Source organism: Excalfactoria chinensis, chromosome 4 (genome assembly GCF_039878825.1).
Source record: "Excalfactoria chinensis isolate bCotChi1 chromosome 4, bCotChi1.hap2, whole genome shotgun sequence".
Classification (NCBI taxonomy): domain Eukaryota; kingdom Metazoa; phylum Chordata; class Aves; order Galliformes; family Phasianidae; genus Excalfactoria; species Excalfactoria chinensis.
In genome coordinates this window covers 24,089,106-24,107,045 of record NC_092828.1, presented here as the reverse complement: position 1 = coordinate 24,107,045, position 17,940 = coordinate 24,089,106, and the positions used below count along the sequence as shown (strand labels likewise).

Below are 17,940 nucleotides of genomic sequence, written 5' to 3'. Positions count from 1 at the left end.
GGCTGGGAACGCTCACGTACGCGCCGCTCGCCATGAGCGAGGAGAAACACTTTATTATCCCAACAGCTTTTTGCCAGCCCCGAACGCTTCGCTGCGGGAAGAGCTCGGCACCGCTCCGCAACGCGGGGTCACCGCGGGGCCGGTCTCCGCCCGACGGCACGGAGGCGGGGGGTCGGTTCGAGTCTCCGCGGAGCGCAGCGGGCCGTTTTTGGGCAGCCCCGCCGCCTCTCTCCGGCAGGGGGAGCGCGGAGCTCCTGCAGCCGCGGCGGGGCCCGGGGAAGATGGCGGCGGCCGCCTCGGAGCAGGTCTGCGAGCGGGGCGGGCAGCGGGGGGCGGCCGGGCGGGGAGCGCCGCTCGTGCGGAGAGGGGCCGGGCTGCGCTCGGGACGGGGATCCCGGCGACCAACAGATGGCCCCATCCGAAAGGCCGGGGCCGGCGGGAGGCTGAGTGCGTGCCTTGGTCGTGACAGCAGCCCGAGCCCCGCGCACGGGCCTGGGGGACGGAGAAGCGAGCGGGGAGAGCGTTTGGGAAGTGGGCTGTTGTGACACGTCGGCGCGGAGCCGCGGCGGTGCTGCGCGAGTGGGAACGCGGGGCGGCCCGTTACCCGGCCGGTATAAATAGAGCTGCGTGAGTCACCGCGCTCGGCTCGGGGCGTGTACGGACGCGGGGCGCGCTCGGCTGGCTTCGGAGCGTCGTTCCCTGCTCAGCCCTGCAGCCTTTCTCGGTACTGTTTCCTGCTCGGCTCCAAAAGAAAACAGGTGTCTTCACCCACCGCATCAGCACAAACGCGTGCGGCTCCGGGATTCAGCCAAACACACCTGGTGCCATCAAAAGACCGACCCCCTTTTTGGACCCTTACCCAGCGACCTGCGTCATTCAGGAGAGGTGGAACAAAACAGTGTACAAAGCTATGAAAACAGCCGGGGCAATCAAGCTTTCTTTCCCTGTGAATCTCTGTGAGATTTTCTGATATGCACTAATAGGACCATTTGCTGGGAGGCACTTTGCAGTCCAGTCACTGCCAACCAGTAAATTATGGCCAGCCAGGCCTGTTCCCCCTGACAGGTAGTCTGTCAGTGGCTGTATACTGTAAGTACAAGTGGCAGGCTGTAACATTACATAATCCTGGGTACAATATAATATATTCCATTGATCAGCTGTGTATATTTTTTTACATGTGTATCATTTTGGTGGACTTAAACATACCTCACAACAGCTAACCTGTGCTTTGTATCACAGCAAAGTTCCAATGGGCCAGTGAAGAAATCCATGCGTGAGAAGGCTGTAGAGCGCAGGAATGTCAATAAGGAGCACAACAGTAACTTTAAAGCTGGATATATTCCAATTGATGAAGACCGACTCCACAAGACAGGCTTACGTGGCAGGAAAGGCAACTTGGCCATCTGCGTGATTGTCCTTCTGTTTATTTTGGCTGTCATCAATCTGATTGTGAGTATTAATACTTAGGCTGTAAGCAATGTTAGGACCTATTTCGTTCAGTCATCAGTATTTCACCGTCACAGTCCCAGTGTGAACCCACAGGAGCCTCGATGAGGAAGCCTTGATGCTCTCTCTCCCTTCCCCAAACTTCACAAAGGAAAATACACTATGTGTTATTAATGCAGTACAGATGTATCCAGGATACCTGTAATATCAAAGTCGTCTCTGACAGCGTGTGTTTCTCTTTCAGATTACGCTTGTTATCTGGGCAGTGATTCGAATCGGCCCCAATGGTTGTGACAGCATGGAGTTCCATGAGAGCGGCTTGCTGCGGTTTAAGCAAGTTTCTGACATGGGTGTGATACATCCACTGTATAAAAGCACTGTGGGAGGCAGACGGAATGAAGATCTGGTGATCACTGGAAATAATCAGCCTGTAAGTTATGTCATGAATTGGAATTACGCTCGGGTTATTAATAAACGTAATGTTTGAAACGCTATTAACTTAAAGCCTTTCGCTTCTGAAGATTGTATTTCAGCAAGGAACAACCAAGCTTAGTGTGGAAAAAGACAAAACTTCCATCACCAGTGATATCGGCATGGAGTTTGTTGACCCACGGACACAGAATACCTTGTTCAGCACTGACTATGAAACTCATGAGTTTCATCTGCCAAATGGAGTTAAAATCTTGAATGTCCAGAAGGCCTCTACGGAGCGGGTACGTCGTCAGAGAACCAAAACCCTGTATGTTTTTGTATGCATAGTGTCAATCTTAATGTCAGACTGAAGCTTCTCTCTTGCATATCAGGCATAATAAAGGCTTTCCAGGTGCGATACGGTGCGCAGTTCTGTTGTGTGTCACTACCAGAGTGGTGTCAGAGGGTTAATTGAGGGTTGTGTGTGTCTCAGGACCAAGAAAAGAGAGTGTTTTTTGTTTTTCTCCTTATGTCTTCTCTGCTGGTTAGCAATTAAAAAGTACTTAGCAGAGAGAAAAACAGCAAGAAGACCTTTAGATATGTCAGAGGAACAGGTTAAATGAGAACAGAGGAGCAAGTATAAGTAATCACTCCTCACAAGGAAGGCTGCATTTGCTTGCAGGGTTGATCTTGTATCCCATGCAACTGTCACACGGGTAATTGTTATCACAACCAAGTGATAGACAGACAAACTATGCTACGTACCTTCCAAATTTAAGTAAGCCACACAAGTGTGAATGTAGAAAATACCAAATGGGCAAAGGCTTCATAGTCATAATGGGAAAGGGTTTTTTTAATTAAATTACTGAGCAATACTTTCGAGATGATTAAAGTTACTCGGATGAACCCAAGTGGCACGTTTTCATTGATCTGTAATACTTGTGTTTGTGTGTTTTTTAGATCACTAGCAATGCAACCAGTGACCTGAACATAAAGGTTGATGGCCGTGCTATTGTCCGTGGAAATGAAGGTGTTTTCATCACAGGCAAGACCATTGAGTTTCGAATGGGGGGCAACATGGAGCTTAAAGCAGTAAGTATTTCACAGCAGCATTTTCTGAACGTCTTTCTTTCAAGTTCAAGCTGCTAGTAAGCTCCTTCAGCTTTGTACTGATTCGAATTTTATAGAAAAGAGTCATGAATCATAGAAGTTGAGTTGCAGTCAGCATATTTAATTGGGTTTTTTTAAAGGTAGATGATTGTTACGCTTTTAATTTGCGGTTTAGTAGTGTTCAAGTAATGCTGATGTAATATTATAAGACACCAGAATCTCATAAAGCGATTCAAGTAGGTTATTGGGTGTTTTTGCACTGAAATGAAAGCCGAAGGGAATATATATTCTCCTGAGGCTTTATTGTGGACAGCAACCTTAAACAAAAGAGCAGAGACTAAAATCAGTTCATTTCACTTCTTTTTAATTCACTGCCTTTGCTTATAGGTCTGTGAAGTGAAGAACTGTCTGCCACATTGCTTTCTCAGTATTGACCTACCACTGGAATAGCAAAGTACAGTGGCTGTAATGGAGAAACTAACGGGTGTTATTCGTGAATTTAATGAAACAATGAAACCTTCTTATACATTATATTCTGTAGATTTCTATGACCTTTCTAACAACATACTGTTAAACTAGCTTGTTCTTCCTAAAAACTCTCATTTTTTCCTTCCCTCTGAAAAGGAGAACAGCATTATCCTGAACGGAACCGTGATGGTCAGCCCATCACGACTGCCAAGCTCTTCATACGGGGAGCAGTTTAACAACGGCAACTGGCTGCGATTCAAGCTCTGTATGTGTGCAGATGGAACACTGTTCAAGGTGCAGGTGACAGGTCACAACATGGGTTGTCAGACCTCCGTCAATCCGTGTGGAGCCACGCACTAAAACACAAAGCACTACCAGAAGAGTTCTTGTATGCGTTTACATGTGTTTGTATGAACTAACTGCATGCCTTCAAGGATTTCTGTTTCTACAAGAGTTAATACTAACATTTATTACACAGTATTTTTAAGCACAGGGTGTTACATTCAGCAGTTTAATGTCATCGTTGTGCTAGCCATAACAGTGGCACTGATTCAGTGAGCTTTCAGTTTATGTGCATCCTAAAATACCTTCCTGAATTGGGATCAGTAGGATATGTTTAAAGAACTGAAGCGTAATTGTAAGCAGCAGTGTCTAAGGTCAGGTCTCTTTTCTTGCTGTGAATTGTCAGTATTCAATTCTGAAGTTAGACTGAAGTCTGCAATTCTTTGTGTGATGGTTTGGAACCCGTGACAGCAGAATAACCACAGGTGGTATATCTGAATTTGTCAACAGTGAAACTGCGTCTATGGTGAGCTGGGGCCTTTTAAATAAATAACTACTGTAGCCTTAGAACTGCTTTTGTAGAGGGATGACGTTGTGTACTACAAAGAGATCAGCTCATTATCCTCATCCTTCCCCCGTGTACTTTTCTTCTGTTTGAAATAGGTGTGCAGTGTGTTTTGTTTTACAGTAGCATCAAGTAATCTAAATAGAGGAGGCCACAATGGTGGCTTAGCAAGCCATTTTTTGACAAGTCTTTTTAGATAAGCACATCTTTATCCTCCTAAAAGTTGTGCAGAAGTTAAATGTTAACTTCAGGATTGGGCATTTGTTATGGAAATATGAATTACCTACGCTTGTTTTATAGCTCTCAAAGTACACTGAATTCCAAAAGACAAGCCAGCTCCTGCTGCCATCGAATTACATTCAAGACTATGGGAAAGTACAAACATGCTAAAGTATGTTTTGCATATTGCCTCCATGAACTTCGCAGTTTTACTATAGTTAATATGTATTAATCATGCTGAAAACATCCGTGTTTGTGGCATTAAGCAGTTCCCAATGAGGATATTTCACCTGAGAAGATAAAACTGTTGTTCTTAGAACTTGCATTCACTTGATAATGGCACAGTTTGTCACTTTATTTACACACGTATAGATGCATATATATAATATATACATATTATATAATGCTGCTTATATTGATATACATTACACAAATATGTATATACATGCAAATACTGTCATACATAACTGATGTTAATTAATACTGGTGCATGTATTTATATATAAGCAGCAGTGTTCACAAGGCTGAAATAATAGAACTTGGTAAATGACAGATACTGCCTTGATCACATAGAGTACACATGAAGAGCACTTTATAGCTCTTCTCTGCTTGATATCACGCCTACATGCTAGGATTGGATTCCGGACCTATAATTACCAACTACACACAGCATAGCTGAGAGATGTGTCATAAAGGTGCTCTTAAGTCACGGTCTGGAGAATTGATTTTGAAGTGTGGATTTTTAGTCAAAATGTAGCGAAACCAGTCGTATAAATACCACATGGTGTGAATTATTGACTTGCTGGCCACTATTTATGCACTGGTAAAACATTCTGTTGCCTTCATTACACATTTTGAGAAACACTGACACCACGTACCCCACATTGTGCAGTTATTTGTTGTTTATCTTCTAACTGCCTGAAGTACGTTTTTCTTTGCTTATTTCAAACACACTGTGTGGCACACTATTTATTTCAGTCCCACAGACGCACTTGAAATGCTGTGTTCTACGTGCTTCTCTGTAAGATACCTACTGGGTCCACCAAAGCAACGTACTTGTGATGAATTCTCAGCACCTGTAAAGGTGGTGGTTGCTTCAGTAGCTGGAAGACGATTGCATTTCTAAGCTTTGTTTTTAAATGAATTTTGTTTTTAAATGACAAAAAATAAATTTTAACTCTAAACCACAGCTGAGTCTTATTTGCAAGAACGTGTTTCTTTTTATCATTAAAACACATTGCTGTATTGATGGTGAAACTAGTATTGTGTTAACTGCAAGTATGAAAATCATTCCATAGCTATTTGTCATAGATTGCATTCAGTGGACTTTGATCAGTGATAACTGTATATGATACCTCAAGTTACAGTTCAAAAGTCTCTGCTGTGGTTAGTTCACAAGTTCCTGAGAAGCTGTTTCTCAACTGAAGGGCTGGAAGAGAAAGAAAAGGTTTGGAGTGTCTTTGGGAGAGGGGGATGGAGGGGGGAGCTCCCCAGTTTATGGGGAGAAATTCCTAACCCTCTAAAGCTGCGGTGTCTCAGACAGAATGCTGGTAATGGTTGGGTGTTTGTTTCGGGTCGATGGCAAAGTATTTCCTCTTTCTGTTTTGCCTCATGTTGTGCTGAACTTACCGTAACTTTACATCTTACGTATAGACGTTATGGATAAAATTCACCTGAGTGTCACAGCTGTGCTGCTCCTTTACTTTAATCATCCTGGATCAGCGGGAACCAAGTCACAGCAGCTTCTTAATACACATCACCGTACAGACTGCTGGTGGGATGAGAAGTTCGTAGTGAATTGCTCTTTGATGGGACTAGCTGCTGTTCCAGAAGATATATCGCTAACAGCAGTAACAGCCGATTTCAGTTACAATAACATTAAAACTTTTCCGTGCTCCACCGGGAGAAACGAAGACTGGATGCTGAAACATCTGAATCTCAGTAACAACCTCATTTCTGAAATCTCCATAACTGCTTTTAGAAGTTTACCAGTGTTGGAAACTCTAAACCTCAACGGTAACTCCATCAGCACCCTCACACTGGACCCACCTACACCTGAAACACTTGGAGAAATCCACCATTTCCTGCCTGCTCTGAAAGTGCTGTCAGCCAAAAGGAATAACCTCCATGCAGTTCCAACAGGTGAGCATTTCAAAATATTTAAGGACCTCACTCACTCACAAGGAGTAAATTGGCTTGGGATAAAATTTGGTACATCTCACTCGATGTACAATGAGACTATCTCTGTTGGTTACGTGTAAAGTGTGGCCAGGTTTCACCTGTGTGCAAATGCAGACTGAAAGTTGTTCAACAACAAATGGGTTGTTTGGTTCTATACAGTCTTTGCAATGCCAGTCAAGTATAACTAAAGTTTACTTTCTGAGAGGCAAGGAAGACCATCAGCCTCTACAACTCAATTGTGAACATTAATATCTAAGAAAATTACAAAAGCAATTTCATAGTACTCCTTAGAATAAAGTTAATGCTCTTCTAAATAAAACTGGACAAACTGGCCCCAGATTCAGTATTTCACAAAGATGGGAAAATATGTTTAGTTCATTCGGAACAAATTTGCCATATAGCAATTTATATCTCCTATTAACAATTCTTTAAGTCTTTGCTAAACTGAGGCTTTTAGGGGCTCCCTGCACAGTGTGTAAGAAAACAAGACACCTTCAGCACTCCATAGAGCTGCTTATGGAGCACAGATGCTGTCCTAATGAGGGTTTGCTGAAGGACATACTGTTATGCTTAATTCACAGGCAGACAGGGGTACAAAAGCAAGAACACGCTTTCAGTTTCAGTCAGGTGTATGTCCTATGGTTACATTCCTATCTGTGTATGAACATGGAGGTGGTAGTGTCAGCCACCTGACAACAGCTGGGAAAACAGGAATATGAAATGTGAAATCATTCTGCTCCTCCTAGGGCTGGGACTGCTGCAGTCTCTGCAAACTGTCCATCTGTCATTCAATGGCATACTGCAGATCGACCGGAATGATTTCCACAACTGTTCGCAGCTGAAAAATATCTACCTGCAAAACAACAAGATAGCAAACATCCATCCCGCCGCCTTCAAGGATCTCAACAAACTACAGGTCGTAAAGCAGCATTACTACAGCCTCAGTATTCCGTGCTAATCATAGAATCATAGAATCATAGAATCACTCAGGTTGGAAAAGACCTTGAAGATCATCAAGTCCAACCGCAGCCTAACCAGTAGCCTATCTCTTAAAAAACAACCACAAAACAATACCACAACAACAAACCTCTGCTAAATCATATCCCTGAGTACCACATCCAAGCGACTCTTAAACACATCCAGGGATGGCGATTCAACCACCTCCTTGGGGAGCCCATTCCAGTACCTAACCAATCGCCGCTAAAGATTCTTCAGTCAGCTGTTCAGCAGTGATTATATTGGTCTGATCACTGGTACACAATTACAAAAATTTAAGCAAAGAGTTTAGATAGCCGTTACTTGTATATAGCACATCTGCAACTGTAAGTATACGAAGTATAGCCCTGCAGATACCCATTTAGCTATGCCACAAGCCAGCACATAACTGGCTTAAGCACAGACTTCCTTCCCCCATCCCTTCCACACGTGCACCGACACACATGCCCTTTCCACTCCTCAAAGAAACACAAAACACTGAGATGCTATGACGGGCCTTTATCAACTTCGGCACAGTCAAGCTGAGAAGGAATTGTACATGAGATGCAGAAGAAATGAGTCCAATGAGGCTATTTCTAAGGAGACCAGAGAGTCATAAAAAGACTCAACAGCCCCTTGCATCGACTGCAGGCATCCTCTGGCAAGAGCCCTGCAGATTCCCAGCCACACAGAAGTAGCCTACAATGGAAGTCTGCCAAACCCCTGTCCTAAAATCAAAACCTTGGTGCAGTATTTTTGAAATCTCGTAACAGATATTGTTCCCAATCCTAAAAAAAATGCTCTTCTAGTAAAATAAATATTATGTTTGATGCTGCAATTCAGATTCTGTTCTAAGGCTTACCAATTTATTAGTAAAATATTGTTCTCAGAAAGAGTGGTGAGGCATTGGAGTGGGCTGCCCAGGGAGGTGGTGGAGTCACCACCATCCCTGCAGGTGCTCAGTAAGTGTGTGGATGTGGTTAGTGGGCATGGGATGACCGGCTGGCAGTTAGATGGGATGATCTTAAATGTGAAGATCTTTTCCAATCTGAAGAATGCAATGAAATTAATTCTGAATGAATTACTTCCACATAGGTCGTGGATCTCCGCGAAAACCCTCTGGCAACCATTCTACCCCACCTATTAATCAATATGAACATCTTTCAACTCAAAGTGGATTTGTTCAACAGCTCCTGGATATGTAACTGCAGACTTTACGCTTTCAAACATTTACTCCGTTTTCTTTCTGCCTCCATGAGAAAAAAGCTGATGACCTCGTGCAGTAAATCTGCCACCAGCTCACAGAAGCCTCTGCTCTATCTTTCAAGTTTCCACCTGAACTGCAGTGACGTTTTGTTCAGGACAGTCGTGGTCCCACCGAGGGAGACATCAGTGCTGCGCTGCAGCGTGGGTAACACACTGGGTATGTGGAACAGGGCTGTGCCCCGTGCGCTGCTAAACTCCTACTGCGTGCAGAATGATCACACAAATCTGGCTTGAAAAGTGGGTGCTGCTTTAAATGTAACCAAATGACAATTTAACATGCTAATTAGTGATTATTACACCACAGAATTTGAAAGCCATTTTTCCTAAAGGTGGAGTCGTAGAATGGAATCTTAGAAATCATAGAATAGAATCATAGAATAACTTGGGTTTGAAGGGACCTCCAAAACCATCTAGTTCCAACCCCCATGCTTTCATCTCCTTTCCTGTGCTAAACTAATGAGTGATGCTAAAGTCCAACCATACACAAATTTCAGTATGCAATATGTTGCAAATATGTAAGTTAATTATTGAATGCAAACAAAGCACAGAATGGGCTTTTCTCTTACTGCAGTTAACAGCTGTGGGGTAGCACTTCTGGAGGAAAAAGGAGAAGGATACAGCTGAGTTTCTGAGGTATTTGGTTACAGCAGAGTGAAATGAATCATAGAGTGGCCTGGGTTGAAAAGGACCACAGTGATCATTTAGTTTCAACCCCCTGCTATGTGCAGGGTCACCAACCAGCAGACCAGGCTGCCCAGAGCCACATCCAGCCTGGCCTTGAATGCCTCCAGGGATGGGGCATCCACAACCTCTCTGCGCAGCCTGTTCCAGTGCGTCACCACCCTCGGTGTAGAAAATTTCCTCCTGATCTCTAACCTAAACCTCCCCAGTCTCAGTTTAAGACCATTTCCCCTTGTCCTAACACTACCAATCCATGCAAACAGCTGTTTCCACTTCTGTTTATATGCTCCCTTCAAGTACTGGAAGGCCACACTGAGGTCTCCCTGGAGCCTTCTCTAAGCTAAACGATCCCAGTTCCCTCAACCTTTCCTCATAGGAGAGCTGCTCCAGCCCTCTGATCATCTTATTGGCCCTCCTCTGGACCTGCTCTGAGAGCTCCATGCCCTTCCTGTGCTGGTGGCCCCAGGCCTGGACGCAGTACCGCAGATGGGGTCTCACAAGCACTGAGTAGATGGGGACACTCACCTCCCTCTCCCTGCTGGTCACTCCTCTTTTTAACACAGCCCAGAACACAGTTGGCCTTCCAGGCTGCAAGCTCACACTACTGTCTCATGTCCAGCTTCTCATTCACCAGGACCCCCTATTCCTCCACAGGGCTGCTCTCAAGGAGATCTTCCCCCAGTTTGTATAAAAACCTGGGATCGCCCCAACCCACGTGCAGCACCCTGTACTTGGCCTTACTGAAAGTTTATTTGTGTTTGAAAGGGAGAGGACTCGCACCCCTATGTAAGTGCAGCCCCCATGGACTGCAGCACACAGCTAGCTCAGTGCAGGGTTCAGCAGACATGGCATAGCACTCACAGTACAGGGGACAAAAGCCTGCAGAGCTCAGACTTTGCAGAAGGAACACTGAGACAAAACTCAATGCAGAAAGGCATTTGTCATCAACCACAAGGCAATACAATTTAACAAACTAATAGTACTACAGGGTGTAAAGGCTTTCCCTTTGGAACACTTCATCCCCAAATGAAAATGATTAGAGTCTACTAGAAATACCACACTTCTGTTCTGCTTTCCAAGTAAATCACAGAAAACGTGCTCAGGGCTCAAGTCAACAGACTGCATAGCACCTAAACTCAAGTGGCAGCCTGAGCAGTCCAAAAGCAAAGCTGTACGTACAACACTGGAATACATTCCAAAAGGGCAGAAACCAGCCACATCCTACACTTGCTAGAGGCTGGAACGCTTGTTGGGTGCACACAAATTGCCTTGGTTTGCCAACTGTCTTTGCTGCAGCCTGAACAGTAACCACAGAAACAACATGGCAGTTAAAGCACTGGCAAAGACCTGACAGGTTGCTCTCAGCCACACACAGCAGCACAACTACACTGTGCTAGGGCCATGCATCCTGCACCAGGCACAGCCACAGCAGTTTGTAGCATGGCAAAGACCAGCCAACAGCCCAGGGTCCTCCTCCCTCATCCATACCGTCCTTCTTGTAAAGCCTGCTGTTAGCACACTAATCATGCTGTATTTTAAATGCAGAGAAAATAAAAGCCTATTTAACACATATTTTGGCACAGTGACAAGTGACCATGGATAGGAAAAATAAAAATTACCACAGATAGGTCAGAGCATGTCTGTATAGAAATAACCTGACTCCACCAGCTAAGTATACTCTGCTTTTAAGAAAGTTTCAATTAGTGTTTTCTTTCATTTCAGGCAACGGAGTCTCTTGGTGGGCACCTAAAGGCCGAATTTCAGAGGAAAGCAGTCTTCCTCATCTGACACTGGATAACAATAATTTAGTTATACACAACGCTGAGAAAAGCGATGAAGGCTTATACGTGTGTACTTTTAATACAACAAGGAAGAAGTATCTCATCTACAATGTACAGGTGAAAGAAAGGGCTCCAGCATCTCTGGTTAGAAAAACTCGGGCCACCAATGCAGGTGTTAGAGCAGGAGGAACGCAGCAGGACCTGATGCTGGCTGTATGCCTCTCGGTGTTCATTACATTCCTCTTTGCTTTCTGCTTGGGCGCCCTAGCCAGGCCCTGCCTCACACGCTTGTGGATGCGCATGTGCAAGAACAAAGCACCAGCTCCAGAACACATCTACGCTAACCATGCTTTTTCAGATGAAACCCTGAGCAGAGAGCACTCCACGAGCAAACCAGTGAACACACAGCATAATATGTTTGTTTCTTATGAGAATTCTTCAAGAAACACACATGCTTCTCCTGCAGGAACTGCTCAGTTGTACGAAGATGTCATTGGTGGCACTGGACGCACACCAAGAACTGAGGAGTTCCCAAAACAAAGCAATAATGAGATTAACATAGGGAAAAATACAGTGTCTTCCAACACCAAAACTAATAGCTGCGATGCCATGTACATAAACACTGGACAGCTTACTGCAAGGATGGATTATGAGAGCAGCGATGAAGTAACACCGAGGAAATTGATGGGGAATAGCTTGTCACCATGGGAAGACCCAAAGTACACAAACAGCACAGACTCAGAGCAGAGCAGAGTCCCTCCCATACCCAGCAGACACAACACTGGCTCTCAGTCAGTTCACGTGGACCCTGCAGACACAGATTTACCCTGTACAGGAGATGCTGGCTTCCCACTTCCCACAGTACAACCCCAAACCAGTGTGCAAGATTCCAGGGACAGTGAGGTGGTTAACAGCTCTGGTCAGCAGCAGTCAGAGGCAACACCTGAATACAAAGGGAACAACATAAACACAAACAGCGATGTGGGAGATCATATTTTACCCAGTAGCTCCAAGAGAGATGCAAATATTGAGAACTTAAGCGTTCACCAAAAACCTGAGGATGCTCCTCATACTGATCACAGCCATAAAAGGGACTGTAGAAATGAGCAAGGTAATTTTGCAGATTTCTTCGGTGACAGTTCTTCAGATGAAGGGACTCCATTCACGATGAGTGACTGCAGCTCCTTAGAAGACTTTGACCTGGAACAACCCAGCGTTAGCAGCAACTTGCCAACTCCTCTGGTATCAGTGGAGAAAGCTGACACAGATGGAATCGGTCATTTCTCACCGCCGCTGGAATCCCTGAGTATTGCTGCAGAACTTCGGCATATTGGAAAAAATGGAGATAAGCACAGTGCATATTTTGGAACCACTACTGATTATGGGTCAGACACCATCATGCCTGAAGCAGCATCAGCTCATGCCACCAAGGGCAGTGATCATGTAAGAATGTCAGGTTCAGACACAATTAGTTCAAGTCCAGAAGCTCCTGATGCATTTGACTATTATAACAAAGAGTCAACAGCACAAAACTCTGTTTCTGATTCTCCCTACAAGCACATCACAGACTTCAGCGATACATCACTTTCATTAAAACATCCTCCTACATATGCAACAGATACTGAAAATACTCCTGACGACGCTGAGCTGCAGCCACATCAGTTTTCCTTTCAACCACAGCACCTCCTCAGACACAGCCCCACAGAACAGAAGGAACAGGCACCAGAGGAAAGCACAGAGCAGCTCACAGATGAGAGCTCCTCTGAAAGCGACCATGGGGAAGGGGACATTGCTCTGCGATGGAACACAAACGCATCTGAGAATGATCATTTTGTTTGTACTCTTCTTGACCCTGGTTTGAATGCAACTGTTACAAAAGCACCTCTCCTGCATGCCAGCACAGCCGGCAACAAATCACTTCATCCATCCCTACCTGAAAACGCAACTGAAAACCCACCTACGGTTATTATGGAGAAAGAGTCATTACCACAGGGTGAGTACATTAATTCAGCTTGGACTCATGAAGATAAAACAGAAAGAGGTTTCAGTGAAGAGTGTGATGAATACAGGGAATTACAGGGCAGCAGCAACTGCAGCTCTTCTGACGAAATGCAATCGTGCAGTGTTATGACAACATTGCACCTTGAATCTCCTGGGAAAACACAGTCGGTCTTCAACACAGAAAGTTACTTCCAGTTGGATCCAAGTGAAGAGAACGTGTATTCCTCACCAGTCCCACCCAGCTCCCTGAGCAGAAGCACACAGCGCAGCTCAGGTCTGTTCCCACAAAAGACTGCAGGAAACAAAACCTTCCCAACAACTGATCCCAGTGAGCTGGAGGATGACGCTTCTTTGACAGCACCAGAGAACAGTTCTACAACAGCTGCCAGCCTCCCAGATTCCAGTGAAAGACTCCGTCAAAGGCCTCAGACCAGTTTAGGACAGGGCCGGCTTTTCATTAAGAAGAAAAGAGCATTTGATGGATTTGCAAATATTTTGCAAAGTAGGAGAGCAGATTCTGATGGTTGAGACACAGCAGCGCATTGCTAACCTCCTACAGGTGCAAAATGACTGCGTCTTGGAATTAAACTGGGGGGTTTTCTGCTCATCTTTGCTCAGTACAGCTATCTGCCTTTAACTTCAGAAATGCGGGTTATGGAACCAGACCTGACCTGTGTGATGGGTAAAGTGTAGATTAACCTAATTCAGAAAAAAAACTTACTCCAAAAGGCAACTCAGGCTGATACAGATATCTGTGTACATACAAGTCAGATACCACAGACTCGTACTTGCAAACCTGAATGAGTAAACTCCTCAGTAGTTATGTTTGCTAATAAACCTTTTGCTGAGGTCTAGTAATATACTTGCTTACTGTTGGTACTGAGATCTTAGTTTCCTTTACAATTTCTAACACCCACTGTTTTATTTGTCAAAAAAAATAAATGTAACACCGAAATTATTATTACATCATTACTATTACTGCATGTTTGCTGCAGGAATCACCCTATATAGCTTGCGGCACTGAAGGGCCCGGGTTCGAATCCCCCCTGTGGAGCAGGGGGTAGAAGTGCTGCTTTGCTACACGGGGGCTCGAAACCTGGGAGTTGGACTCGATGATCTCTATGGTCCCTTCCAACTCGCACAATACTATGATACTATGATAATAGAATATATTACTGCCTTCTGCTTTTATGAACCAGATTTCCAGGCTACAAGTCTCTGAATATCCCCAGTATTACATAAAACCTAAACAGTATTCAAATGCTGTATTCCTAGAAGTCTCTGGGATTTGAATTCATTGCAAAACACAGAACCGGTACATTTAGGCAGAGGGGCATAGCTGACACGACATAGAAACTCTCCAAATGAGAGCATGCCAATAAATAAAAAGAAATGGATGCTAGTTGTCAGAACCCTCGAATACACACAAGCAACGTGAGAGCTACAAGCAATTTTTTTCCCCTCACTTTTCCATCAAGTTTTATTAATAACAACCGTAAGCAAAAAAAAATGTAACTGCAAATGAATGTTCAATTAATCATTATGCTCTCCATAAAGAGAAAGCACTGCTTGGCTGCTTGCTTCAAGAAAAACTTCAAACTGACAGTAAAAAAAAACCCCACATGGGTAACACCTTGGGTAAAGCAAACCACTCACAGCTCATAGAAGATTAACAGTGGCCACCACCACTTTAAAAAGGGAATACATTAAGGCAGTGTAGTGTTGCTCCTTATGTTATGCACTGACCGACCTTGTGTTGTACCAGCTGCTAACACACTAAGAACGACAGCAAATCACATAAGTGAACCAATGTCACGGATCATGTGAAAAAAGAAAAAGGTGTGTGTGTGTGTGTGTGACACTGTTGGTATCACAGCAACATTTGCTCAGTCGCAGCTACTACAGTTCAACAGGCTTTCAAAATATACATTGGCAAAATTGTTTCTCATCTTCTCCAGCCATCAGAATGCTGCAGTAACATCACATACAGTACATTACTTCCGAGGAGCAGCAAGTGTTCTAAGACTCCTTTTGTGCAATAAAGCTTCAGAAGACTACTTGCTTGTTCTCATCAGATCCACAAAGAAAATAGAATCATAGAATCATAGAATCATAGAATTACTCAGGTTGGAAAAGACCTTGAAGATCATCAAGTCCAACCGCAGCCTAACCAGTAGCCTATCTCTTGAAAAACAACCACAAAACAATACCACAACAACAAACCTCTGCTAAATCATATCCCTGAGTACCACATCCAAGCGGCTCTTAAACACATCCAGGGATGGCGATTCAACCACCTCCTTGGGGAGCCCATTCCAGTACCTAACCACCCTTTCTGTAAAGAAGTTCTTTCTAATATCCAACCTAAACTTGCCCTGGCGCAACTTGAGGCCATTTCCCCTCGTCCTGTCACAAGTCAGTAGTGAGAAGAGACCTGCCCCACTCTCACTGTAAGAACCTTTCAGGTACTGGAAGACGGCAATAAGGTCTCCCCTCAGCCTCCTCTTCCTCAGACTAAACAGCCCCAGCTTCCTTAGTCTCTCCTCATAGGGCTGATTCTCCAAGCCCTTAACGAGCCTCGTTGCCCTTCTCTGGACCTGCTCCAGTACCTCCATGTCCTTCTTGTGCTGAGGATTAGGATTAATTAGGATTACTAAGGTTAGAAAAGACCTCAAAGATCATCAAGTCCAACTGCAGCCTAACCTTAGTACCATAACTCTAACAACTCCTCTGCTAAATCATATCTCTGAGCACCACATCCAAACAGCTCTTAAACACATCCAGTGATGGTGACTCAACCACTTCCCTGGGGAGCCTATTACAGAGTTAGTTACCCTTTCTGTAAAGAAGTGTTTCCAAAATACATTTGCTCCTTCTCCAAGGAATTTTTAACCTGCGCCAAATTATTTCCTTCTACTGTCACAATGTTGTTGATGTTCTGTCTGAAACTTACCTTCAGATTTACACCTAATCTTGCACCCTTGCTTTGCTACTGTTAAAACACTCAGCTTCTCCTCCTTTTTAATACTTCCTCACATCATTAGCAACTGTGCTTGGAGATAATGCAAAACCTTTTACATTTTCTGTGGCTTCCAGCCAACACTCTTCATATTTTACGCCTTCTTCTCCATTCACCCTATCTCTCCAGGCCCTTCTGTACCCAAAGCTACAAACCTCCTGCTCCCTGAATCCCTTTGAGATTCTACTGTCATTCACTTTTCTTTACGATTCAGCTGTTTTCAATCAACTACATCTCGTTTACACTGAAAACATCATTCATTTAATCACTGAATATTTTCCAGAACACCTAGTATGTTTTCCTCCAGAGAAGTCATACTTGCTGAAAGGTGTAACTCAACTGCTCTAGATGTGTTGAATCTTCTATGGCTTCATCAGTAACTAAAGGTAAAAAAACAAAGAAAAACCCCACAATCTGAGCACACACTGTACGACTTCTCAAAAAAAGAAGGAAGGTCTGACAGTATGTTGGTAATGTCTGGGCCTTACTTAGACCGCTCAGCTAAAGGGTCAAAAAGACACTGTATTCCTCAGAGTCAATGAGTGCAGGAAAAAAAACTTAAGCCTTATGAGTAGGTGGAGGAATTCAGAATGAAACAAAACTTGGATTTTCAATTACCTTCTTACTATACAGAGATAGTTAACAAGTTGTCTGCCAAAGGCACAAGACACTTCAGCCTTTCTAGAGAACATTAATTACTACGCTAGAAAACAAGCCTTGAATACAAACATGTTCACATTTAATCTACATATAATTAACATCAGAAACTATTTGGGCAGCAATATGGAAATGTTCCTAGTACAGAAGACTGTGACTCACTTCATAATAAATAAAAGGAGCAAGCAACATTCTTACAAGCGCTGAAGGCAATTCCAGCTCTGATCATCAACTTGAACTTACTGAAAAACAGCTTCCTTAGTATAATCTCCACATGAGAATATTATTTAAAGACAAAGATATTGACATTAAAAAATATTGTCAAAAACCTTCAGAGTGTAGTCTGCTAAGACACTGGTCTTCTCATCCAATGTTACATTTGAATAATACCTGGAATTTTCTTTAGCATATGCTTCACATCACAGATGAGGTTGGAAGTGTCTTCTGGAGGCCATCTGGTCTAGTCTCTACTCAAGCAGAGCAGAGTGCCCAGGCCCGTGTCCAGGAGGCTTATTAAGATCTCCAAAGAGAAGATTCCACAGCCTCCCTGGACAGTCTCTTCCATCTTCACCTTCACATCATAGAAATGCATCCCGATGTTTAGAGAGAATGTCCTGTGTTCCAGTTTTTGCCCATAGCCTCCTGACCTAGCACCAGGCACCACTCAGAGGAGCCCAGCTCCCTCTTTGCATCCTCCCCTCACATATTTGTACACACTGATGGGATTCTACACACACTGAACCTTCTCCTTTCCAGGATGTACAATCCCTGCTCTCAAAACCTTCCCCCATATGAGAGGCACTCCTTCCCCTTCATCAATTTTATGGCCCTCCGCTGGACTCTGTCCAGGAAATTCACATCTCTCTGGTACTGAGAAG

General features: G+C 44.1%; 2 protein-coding genes across 2 annotated transcripts; both read left to right on the top strand.

The window, feature by feature from the left end:
• Window positions 1–17: 17 nt before the first annotated feature.
• On the top strand, window positions 18–5,688 carry SGCB (sarcoglycan beta). Its single transcript, XM_072335711.1, has 6 exons — window positions 18–305; window positions 1,240–1,449; window positions 1,691–1,876; window positions 1,968–2,159; window positions 2,818–2,949; window positions 3,592–5,688. Exons 1-6 carry the CDS (start codon window positions 33–35, stop codon window positions 3,793–3,795), a joined length of 1,197 nt encoding a protein of 398 aa, XP_072191812.1. The 5' UTR covers window positions 18–32; the 3' UTR covers window positions 3,796–5,688.
• Window positions 5,689–5,789: 101 nt separating this feature from the next.
• LRRC66 (leucine rich repeat containing 66) lies at window positions 5,790–13,914 on the top strand. The gene is made up of 4 exons (XM_072335709.1): window positions 5,790–6,643; window positions 7,429–7,598; window positions 8,753–9,080; window positions 11,327–13,914. The coding sequence occupies exons 1-4, from the start codon at window positions 6,160–6,162 to the stop codon at window positions 13,912–13,914; spliced, it is 3,570 nt and encodes a 1,189-aa protein (XP_072191810.1). The 5' UTR covers window positions 5,790–6,159.
• Window positions 13,915–17,940: the final 4,026 nt, after the last annotated feature.